This window comes from Pyrus communis, chromosome 5, assembly GCF_041283825.1.
Source record: "Pyrus communis isolate YQ-2024b chromosome 5, ASM4128382v1, whole genome shotgun sequence".
NCBI lineage: Eukaryota > Viridiplantae > Streptophyta > Magnoliopsida > Rosales > Rosaceae > Pyrus > Pyrus communis.
This window is the reverse complement of record NC_142569.1, coordinates 27,377,640-27,388,706: the sequence shown is the minus strand read 5'-3', so window position 1 is coordinate 27,388,706 and position 11,067 is coordinate 27,377,640. Positions and strand designations below refer to the sequence as shown.

The following is an 11,067-nucleotide window of genomic DNA, read 5'->3' as shown; positions in this document are numbered from 1 at the left end:
ATGTGTAAATGTAATATTTTGGCATATCTTTTAGTCTCAAATCTTTCGTAGTGTGTTTCAAAGTAATTTGTGATTTTAAAATGACAGAAAGCATTTTTTAGAATTAATCCTAATGAGTGGCCTCCTTTCCAGATGATAACAATCACTAGTTAGGGTCAATACTATAAATGTCTTTGCAAAATTACAAGAAGTGATTTTCATACTCCCATTTTCTCCATTACGGTTTTTTTTTTTTTTAAATAAGAGAATAACAAATAAGTTTTTCAATAGGAAATTTTTTATTCCACTCAACACCAAAACAATATTCTCCGGTAGTTGGGTGCCAATGTATCACAAACAAATAAAAGGTACGGCAAATACTGAAAGAAAGATACTCCGACCAACAAACTTGTACAATACATACCTAACTTCATCTTAGCTTGGTGTTCTTCATTGGATAGAAGCTCCTTCCTCGTTTCCGGGCTCGAAAATCATCCATCCTTTGTCACCAAATTAAGACGAGCAATTTTTGATCATCGGATAGGCAGTTCCTAGGATAGTAAACTGTTCCGTTGTGTCCGACCACTGAACCTCCAAAATTAGGATCCAGTGGGCGGAATCACCCTTAATATAACGGGTGCGTACAATAAATTTGTTTTAATTCAAGAGATGTTCTGTAGTTCTAGTACTTGTTTAAATTCACTCACTAAGCTAAGAGGTGCGCCCTGTTGTCCGGATCACTCGTGCCACCATCACCATGAGCAACTTGCTTTTTCTTTTCGAGCAGTTTATTGGCTTTTCTCCACTTGTGGAACTTTCCAAACAAGACCTCCATATCTTCAAGGGTTCTGCCTTGTGTTTCCGGGAGCATAGTAAAAAAGAAGATCCAACCAACAACGCCGATGGCCGCATAAAGAAAGAAGGTACCACCCATTGTGATGGCCTTATACAACGTAATGAAGGTCATTGAGAGGATGCCACTCATCAACCTATTCACGGCCACTCCCATACCACACCCTTGAGCCCGCAGCCTCAACGGGAAGATCTCAGAGCTGTAGACCCAGGCAATGGGCCCAATCCCAATTGAGAAGAACCCGACATAGGCTAATACGCAGCACAAGCACAAAATAACTGCCCACGTCATTCTAACCCCTTCGTGTTGATCAACAATGGTAAGGCTTGTACCAAGACACACCAGGGAGCCTACCATACCAGCCATACTCGTTAACAGTAGTGGACGCCGTCCAACCCGATCAAGGAAAAAAGTAGCGACTAAGGTGAAGACAGTTTTGGAAAGTCCAACTCCCACGGTGCAGAGTAGCAATTGGTCTGAGTTGGTGATCCCAGCCTTTTCAAAGACTCTTGGACTGTACAAAACAAGGGCGTCTATACCTGACGCTTGCTGAAAGAAGTGGAAACCGAGGGCTGCAATTACAATATGACGAACGGTTGGTGTCGGATGAACAAACAATTCCTTCCACACGCCTTCACCGTGGCTGTGACCAGAGACCTGAACGATATCGTCATTGCACTCCTCGGGGATTCCAGCAGCTTCTTTGATGTCGGCTAGTCTGAGCATGGACTCTTCTTTGGAGTCTGAGGTTCTGTCCAGGACTTGCTTGGCTTCGCCGAGTCGACCCTGCATGACGAGCCACCGAGGCGACTCAGGCATTGCCAAGACACCGACGGCAAGACCAACTGAGGGAATTGCGCCAACACCGAGCATGAGCCTCCACCCCACGTCAAGAGGGCAAAAGGAGAAAGCATAGTTGGATAAATACCCCAATACTATGCCAATATTGACAAACACCTATTATAAATTCAAACAAATAAAATTAATTGATATATACTTTTCACAAATTTAACAAAAACATAATTTCAAGAGTACCAAGGACCAAATACCAAAAACTTTTAATTTTTTACTATTTATCTACTCTTACAGGGAAACGAATACGAGAAGAGAGACAAACAGATGGTGGTATACATATCGTTAGTTTTAACTCAGTGCATGAGGCTGAAAGAGAAGTAATTTTAACACTACATCAAAGAAATAATTAGGAATGTGAATTCGCACAAACACCACATTCACTATTAGGGGCCATTTTCCACCCAATAAATTTTTATTGACAATTTGCCACCCAAATTCTACTTCATTGCTAAAATATACCACTCCATCTTTTTTTTATTAACTCAAGGGCCACTTTGTCATTACTGTACAACTAAAAGATCCCAAACACTTAGTAGTATCGTGACCAGTATTCTTTTTCACTTGTAGGTGAGAGGTCATAGGTTTAATTCGCCTAAAAACGGATTTGAACCATATTATTGCTAACTTATTGTAAGACTTAACCAATTTTTCACCCCATTATTTGTTCAAAACAAAACAAAAAAGAGTCCAAATTGTTTTTTAAAGAAGTAAAATAATTATTGTAATAAGAAAAGTAGGTCAGAAATTAGCAGAAATGGGGCGGCAAAATACACGTGCCTAACGATCAAGGTCGTGTTTGACTGTTTGTCCAAACCTATCAAGAAGACAAGACCCGTGGACCTTACCAACCACCAAAATTAAAATAAATAAATAAATAATCTAAAAAATTAATCTATTTTTTATTTCCTTTCCCATAATACCCTTAAGTTCTAAATCTATTTACCCATCTCAGCAAAATTAAATCCCCTGGTTGATTTTTCTTGCATTCATGTAATAACAGGTTCTCAGGAACTGATCAAACAATACAAACACAATCAATGGCGTATAGAAAAAGAAAATTACAAATCAATCCCAATTAAAGATGGAGAAACGAAAACTGACATGCTATTGCAGCCCTATTTTCTTCATTGGTTTTTTTTTTATATTTAGTTTATACAAGCTATAGTCTAAATAATGCAGACTCGGTGCATACAACCTTCTTTTTTAAATCAAACACATTTGAACACAACCACTGATGTGGTAATGTTAGAGACTCCGAAATTCTAAACTTTAAATCATTTTAACACAACCACTTGTGTGATAATGCCAAAGATCAAAATTTTAAACAATATTCGCAAACTAAATAATTTGTCATCAATAAAAAAAACGAACTTTAATTACAGCATAAAGAATGATTCAATCATCAAACAGTCACATTATTCGGCTTGCAAATTTTGTTTAAAAAGTTTGGTCTCTCTAATAGTTTCCTTCTTTTTATTTACGCCTCTCATGCCTCGTGTTCGAACCAGATGAATGATGGATTTACCATTTAATATTACAGTCTAATAGTATTCTTCTTTACTTGTTCACTTATATGTGATGTATGTGAGAGATTTTAAGTTCGATTTTCATCAAAAACGAATTTAAACCACCTTGTGTGATTTAGCCCAATCTATTTCCAGTAATAATATTGTTGGTTAAAATAAAAAAAATAAAAAAAATGAATGACAGACTCAATGACGCTTTAGCCTAAATTACCTTTTCTAATAGTCAATATCATTGTATAAAAAATAGAAACATGTGTACATATGTTCATCTAGGATTCAACACCAAACACTAAACACAAAACACAAAACTTTTACGTTAAGAAAGGAAAAATTAATCTAACCACTCCAAAGGGCATAATTGGAAAGTTAAGTCAAATATTAAATGGGGCAGCCTAGCTAACCTCTGGGAAAGACGTGAGGAAGCCGCGAGACGACGCCGGAGCGACCTCGGCGCTGTAGACGGGAGCAATCGTGAGGGCGTAGCCGACTCCGATGCCGGCAACAAAGCGGCCGCACATGAGGAAGGTGTAGTTGGTGGAGAGCCCCATGAGAATCGCTCCGACAAAGAAAATCGCTCCGGAGATGACTATGGTGTAGCGGCGGCCGACCCAGTCGGAAGTTTTTCCGGCCATGGCGGACCCAATGAGGGAGTAGATTTCCAGAATACCCAACAGGATCTCGATTTGTGTGTCCGTGACCTTGAGGTCCTTTTCGATGTAGAGTGAAGCTCCGCTCATCACTCCAATATCTGTTAAAATACCAATCAAAATTTATCAAAGTCAATCGAGTTTAACAAATAAAAAACAGAAACTTGTAAGTTGATTAGGCCGATCGAAGTTTGATAAGCAGATTTAGTTACCATAACCCATCAGGATTGAAGTCATGGAGGCCAGAATAGCACAAGCGAGCGCATACTTGTTCCTCTTGGGCTTCTTTGGCGGATCAACTTTGATCGGAGGTGCGGGGAGGGCATTATCTTCGGCCCTCCGGTCTCCGACCGGAGGATTGGCTAGCAAAGGCTCTCTAATCTTGGCGGCTTGGGGGTAATCACAATTTGTACAGTGAGAAGGCGAGGGAGAGGAGAGGAGAGAGGGATTTTAGTTGGATAAGGGAAAGAGGTAGGAGATAAAGTAGTGGATGCACGGTGTTTGGTTGTGGGATTAGGTACGCAACGGGATTAAATAGACCCAACAAAAGCAAACATCGGTTTCTTTAAGGGGATTTTTGCTCACCAACCTCGTGGTGAATCTCGTGATTTATTTATCATTGTTAAATGCGTATTGTATACTAAATAGACATAAAATTTAAAGTTTATATTTTTGTGAAGGATTATTAGCATTTCAAAAATCTCATTCTAGACTTCTCACAAATGTTTTTCTCTTTTTTGATATAAAAAATTTAAAATGTAGAATAAAATTTTTAGCGTACTAATAACAATTTTTATATTTTTTTTAATATTAATAAATAAGATAACGTAAATTATCCCCGTTCCAGAATAGCAAGAAAAATGCACCCTACTTCATGATAGAGTGGGACCATTCTACCTGATACGATAGGTCCCATTTGTTATTTCGAAAAACGTGTGGAATTGAGGTAAAGATCGTGTGGAACAAAACTTGGCTGGTGAAGAATCAGCAGCCCTTCTGTTGAGAGCTAATCACGACTAGACATGTATTTAAGTTGTGATTTTTTTAATAACAACTTGAATACGTGTCGTGTCAGGACAAGCTCTTCTGATTTTTTCAATAGGAGGGGCTACTAAATCTTTCTGCAGCGAAGTTAAATCCTAAAAATAATACTTAGGTATTAGCTAGTGAATATTGCCGTTTAGTATTATAGTTTAATAATTTTTTTTATTATTACTTGTGATTGAGATGTTTTAGATTCGATTTTGTTTTCTTAACGTAGATAATATCATTTGCTAAGTCATTGTGAGTGTTAACATACTTTTTTTTTTTTCTTAACGTAGATAATATCATTTATTTAAGTAAAAAAAAATTAGTAAGTATTTTATATACTCACTTTTGATTTTTTTCTGTTTTAAAGTTTAAGAAAAATTAAATAACATATTTATTATTTTTAAAGAATAAAACATGTATACTATCATTGAAAATCAAAAAATAAATATTAACTATTGAGTACTGAAGTATTATTATATGTAATGCAGGCGGCACGTAAAATGAAACGGGAGGGGACCAAACTCTGAGAGCCGAAAGTTTGTTTTGTATGGGCTGTGGACTGCCACGTCAACGTCACCTGAATATTTTCTTGGAAGTTGCTGTAAGATAAAAGAAATTCTGATCTTTTTACTTTCTTTGGGTCAAGTAGTAATCCATGTAACTTTCTTCCGTCCGAAAAGAAAAAACTATTAATTTGTTTATTCTTGAAATTTGTGGTTCACCTGTCAACTGCAATTATGGTATTATATATAAGTAAAGAATTGTTATTAGTTTTTTATAAATTTTATTCTACATTTCTCACGAATGTATTTTTTATTAATTATAAAAAATTTAAAATGCCAAATTAATATATAGGTAATTTAGTCAAAGATAATAAAAATTTTACCATTAAGCCATATATCAATGACATATTTTTATTTTAAACTTAATCAATGATATATTTTTATTAATTAGGCAAAGGTTAACGAAGAAGAAGACGCCTCACCGGCTGTACTCTGCCTCACCGGCCGTCCTCCCCACGTCTTCCTCTGCTGCGGCGTCTTCTTTGCCCATAGGATCTGGGCAATGCCTTGCTCTGCAATCGGCGGTGCTGGCGGTAATGAACGAGTCCACGTTCTTGGCCTCCCTCATGCCGAAGAAAGAAATTGACGTCGATCGATTCATCGGTGCGCATCCCAACTACGACGGTCGCGGCGCCCTCATCACTATCTTCGATAACTTAATCACTTCAATCGCTTAATTTCTGTTTGGGAGAAAAGAAAATGAAGAAAGAAAATTGTAGGAAGGGGAATTGCTCCAATTCTAAACGTATATGTTCTGTTTGATTCCTCTAATATGAAAGAAATGTGTGATTATAGCTGTGATTAAGCGTGATTAAGAAAATTAGGTTATCGAGTATCGGATTGATTTTCTGACATGAGGAAATTAAGCTGTTGAACTGAAACTTTGAATCAGATTCTGGAGTGAATCCAGCTGCTTCTGGATTACAAGTTACATCTGATGGAAAGCCGAAAGTCATAGATGTTCTTGATTAGTACCTATAATTAAACTAATTTATTTGAGCATTGAATTGGTATTACTAGAACCCCTTGATTTAATCTGATAACTTCTGTTTTTATCAACAACGGTTGTATTCGTGGAGCTTCAGGTTTGTTTTTTGATCTATTTGTGTGTATGCATGTATGTACTTCTCTATTTATTATCGTTTAGAATAGAAACAAACATTGCAATGAAATGTCTTAATCCACATAATCGGAAACAGACATTGTGTTGTAGTGTCTGAATCCACAAACCTATTGGAATCTCAATGCACAATCACATAACAGGAAACAGACACTACAACAAAGTGTGTGAATCCATAGAACCGAAAACAAACAATACGTTGCAGTTTCTAAATCCACAAACCTATTTGAATCTCAATGCACAATCACAGAACAGGAAACAGACACTACAACGAAGTGTCTGAATCCACAAACCTATTTGAATCCAAATGCACAATCACAGAACAGGAAATAAGCACTGGATTTCAATGTTCGAAAAATAAAGGTTGAAGGTGGTGGGAGGCGGGAGAGGTTAAAGTAATGGACGTTGAAGGTGGTGGGAGGTGAGGGAGGTTGAAGTCTGAATGTGATGGGATGTGTGATTTACAATGAAGGAGATGAAAATGTTCAATGTTTTAAATGGTAATGGCATCATTTGTAATTTTAATTTGATTGAGGTGTTTAATATATCTTAAAGTCTCGTTAACCTATTTATAATTTCAATAAATTTGATTAATTTATTGTTAATATCATAACTTTTGATTGATTTTATACAAATCATCCATTATATATATCATTAATCACTTAAAATGACCTCATTAGCCTTCTCCAATAACAATTTTTCAGAGAGGATTATAAATTCATTAAAATTGGTATAGGAATTTGACGACACTCGTGGCATTAGTTCTCCAGACAAATTTTGTGTGAATTTTCATTACAATTAAAAGTACATAAAACAAACATGAGCCTTATTTGCTACAGTTTTGTAGTATTCTTCTTTATTTGTAAATGAAATATCTCAGATAATTCTCGCTAAAAACAAATATGGCTCACATTATTGCTAGTCCGCTTAGCCTACTCCCACACTTTTTTATTGTAAATAATATTGTTTGTTCTAAAAAATAATAATAAAAAAATAAATAAAAAAAAACGTGAGCCCCATTAAAGGAGTAAATAAAGGAACTCGTACATGTCCCCTTTGAATGGATGTCTAAAAAATAGGTTTAGTCAAGTTGTGGCTACAATAGCGAGTTTTATCATTTGTACCAAAGTTGGAATATTCCTCTCAATAATTTTAGGGAGTTGCATTCAATTACGAGTTTAAATTTAAGGGTATTAAATCAAGATTTTAAATGAATTTATGAAGTTATTCATTGAAAATTTTAACGGAGTTCATAAAACTCCATAAGAATCTGGATGTATTTTAGGTAGTTCATACAACTCCATGTGTTTCCATTATGAATTGATTTTAAAGTATTTTAAGATGTTAAGTATTTTGATGGGCTTAGAAGGATTTCATAATGTATTATGAGGCTTTAAGAAATTAGGTCTCTTGACTTAAAATTTTAGATGAATACACATGGAATCTATCAGAAATTGTCAATGACCACAATTTAATCATAATAATTCAATAATTAATACTTTGTTATAAACTTCTTATTTACGTGTAATTATGTAAATCTATTTGATTCTAGTTATTCTTTCTTAACTTCTTATTTACGTGTAATTATGTAAATCTATTTAATTCTAGTTATTCTTTCTTATTAGGACTTGTATTCCTAAAATGAGAAGGATTTCTTCTCTCTCTTATTACTATAAATAAAAGTATTGTGTAAGGGGAATAACACATCCTCTACACAACCCTACAACACACATCTCTCTATATTTTTTGTGCCACCAGCCCCTTATCAGCTAAATATAGGCCACAACACGTTATCAGCACACTCCTACCACCGTGCTTAGGAATCTAATGTGGAAGTTCTCTGCATCAAATCAGCTCATTAATATCATCACACAATCATGTTCTTTCAAAAAAATGGTTTTTATCTCGATATTTTTGTAGCCTTGCTAGCATGAACATTTACCATAATGCATGACCCAACTTTACGTTTTTCAAATTTTAGATTCTACATAAATTGTGTATGCATTATATCAATAATTGTTGAATTATGTGAATTAATATTTCCATGAATTGCATCATATATTTGCTCATGCATTAAAATATATGTTGAATTAATCTTAAAAAAAAAGGGTTTCGTAAAACCCTAACATTGCCGCTTCCATGCTGTGCCATCGTGCAAGCCACCAACACTAGGCTAATAGCCTACGTCGGCTTGGTGAGCCCATCCCAGCCAGGGATTTCAAAGGCAACAAACCTAGAACCGAACGGTGCATTTTAGGCACCAACGTCCCCATCTAAAACCTGGGCTGAAGCCTAGGTTCCCCTCGTCGATTTTTCCGACGAAAACATGATCGACAATCATGTGATTTGGACAAAACTCATCGTTTTCACCAAAAATCTTAGAAATTCTAGAAGAAATTCTTGAGTTTTTAGTAGGATTCACTCGAATCCCTTCGGTTTTCACCCCCTTTCCCCCTTAGACGTTGAGGTTCAACCTCCGTCTTCAAATCTTGGTTCTCCATAGAACCACGGCTTGCACTGACCATGAAACACTGCCTGAAGCTGCGTGATTGACCATCTCTGGCGGATCCCCACACCCAGTGCCATTAGGGTGGCCTGAAGATCCTAACCCAAGCTCTAACGGGCCTCAGATTCCTTTGGTCCATCTCGCACAACACCCTTTTATTGGGCCTACTTGTGCCTATTGCCTTGATCCAGAACACCAACCCTTTGGGCTTTGGTGATAACTAGACCCGAGAACCAGTTGAGCCCTTCTGGGCTCATGCCGTCTCTCTCATGCACCGCGTCACACACAATCACAGCCTCTACAGGTGTATATGTGTCTGTGCCGGACTGGATCCCAACCCACGAGGTTGTTGTGGTTTTCCTGCGCTGTGACATATCGGATCCCAACGTCGCTAAGGTATCTGTGCTCCCCATCACATCTGATCAACATCCTGTCTGGGCCTATGCTTTGGGCCTAGTCATTTTGCAGCCCGTTTTCTGCCTTGGGCCTACAACCCAAATTTTTTTTAGGGACGAATCAGCCCGTGCCTAACCCCACATCAATTTTTGGGCCTGGACCTCATGGTTCTCAATTTACTCAACCTATCTGTGGGCTTTGGCCTATTATTTTGGGCCCCGAGTTTAAATGCTTTTTTTTTTTTAGGCCTTATGGGTTTTATATTTTTTTCACCCACACTCTAAATGTGGCCCAAAGCTAAATAATTAATTCAATTATAATTATAGACATGAAGTTCTATTTGCATATTTTATTGTTTCATATTTCGGTATATATATTTGCATTTGTCTACAGGAACATATGAACCTGAAGTTCATAATTATTTCGAAAGCTGAAGTTTCTAGAAACATGCCTTGTTTGAAAACCTGAAGTTTTCCTTAAAAATATCACCCATGAAAACCCAAAGTTTTTTTTCCTGTAAATTTAAACGAATACATGTCTATTACAACCTGAATGTTCTACTCCTATGTGAATGGATTGATTTTTCTCCATTACACTAACCACATCTTGTCCATTTATTTTGTGATAGGAACATGTCGAATTTGAACAAACTTGACTTTACCGCTTAGGAGGTCTACTGAAGAAACTACATCAAATGAGTCCAAGATGTAAAGTTCCACCTCACTACAAAGAATTTGCGTCCTGTTATTGAAGATGAGACGGACAATCCAGTTGATGAAGCTAAGAAAGCCATTTCCATTATCTTCATCCGAAGACATATTCATGAGGCACTGTAAGCCGAGTACCTTACTGAGGAGGATCCACGAGCACTCTGGGTCGCTAGGCTGATCATTTTGATTACCAAAATAACATCTTTTTGCTTGAAGCAAGACATGACTGGCAGCATTTGCGCTTTGAAGACTTTAAGTCTATGAATGAATAGAATTCTAAAGTTTGTTGAATCTGATCACTTTTCATGTTCTGTAACAAGACCTTGACCGAAGAGGATCTTCTGGAGAAGACCTATTCGACCTTTTCTGCTACTAATATTGTCCAGCAGCAACAATATCAGGCTCAGAAGTTCACTAAGTTGTCAGATTTGATTTCTGTTTTACTTATCGCTGAAAATTAGAATCAGCTGTTGATAAAAAATCATCAAGCTCAACCTATTGGGGCAACTCCTGTGCCTGAAACATATTATAACATAAACAAATGCCCAAAACGCCAAAATAGGCATGGTATGGGAGCGAGAAACTACCCCGTCAAGGTCAACAAAGCCATCTAAGGAAGGAAATCGAGCCTGAAAGCACCTTAACCTCGCTCCCAAGACCTCAAACTTCAAGAATAATGGCAAAGCACCTGAAAGACATGTGTTATCGCTATGGTTCAAATGACCATTGGTCTCGTGTTTGTTGTGCTCCCCAGAAGGTTGTAGCTAAATATCATTCTCGTCGTAAGAAGTTTGAATCAAACTTTGTGCAAGTGGATGAACCAGAGAGTACTAAGATGGAGGTTTCTGACTTTCAAGAGGATACCACCCCTTTGGAAGAT

The 11,067-nt window shown here is 36.9% G+C and overlaps 1 protein-coding gene and 1 long non-coding RNA gene across 2 annotated transcripts; both read right to left on the bottom strand.

The window, feature by feature from the left end:
- Positions 1-259: 259 nt before the first annotated feature.
- On the bottom strand, positions 260-4,475 carry LOC137724358 (polyol transporter 5). Its single transcript, XM_068463100.2, has 3 exons — positions 4,073-4,475; positions 3,615-3,961; positions 260-1,789 (listed from the first exon to the last, which is right to left on the bottom strand). The coding sequence occupies exons 1-3, from the start codon at positions 4,095-4,097 to the stop codon at positions 686-688; spliced, it is 1,476 nt and encodes a 491-aa protein (XP_068319201.1). The 5' UTR covers positions 4,098-4,475; the 3' UTR covers positions 260-685.
- Positions 4,476-5,319: 844 nt separating this feature from the next.
- On the bottom strand, positions 5,320-6,514 carry LOC148697053 (uncharacterized). Its single transcript, XR_015962076.1, has 3 exons — positions 6,309-6,514; positions 5,878-6,135; positions 5,320-5,491 (listed from the first exon to the last, which is right to left on the bottom strand). It is a non-coding gene; the product is annotated as an uncharacterized LOC148697053 (long non-coding RNA).
- Positions 6,515-11,067: the final 4,553 nt, after the last annotated feature.

Bases quoted from the DNA above. Each gene is read 5' to 3' on its own strand.
- LOC137724358 (XM_068463100.2), bottom strand. From the start codon at position 4,097: ATGACTTCAATCCTGATGGGTTATG. The intron at 3,962-4,072 runs GTAACTAAATCT...GTATTTTAACAG, and splicing joins TTCAATCCTGATGGGTTATG to ATATTGGAGTGATGAGCGGA. The intron at 1,790-3,614 runs GTTAGCTAGGCT...AATTTATAATAG, and splicing joins TCCTCACGTCTTTCCCAGAG to GTGTTTGTCAATATTGGCAT.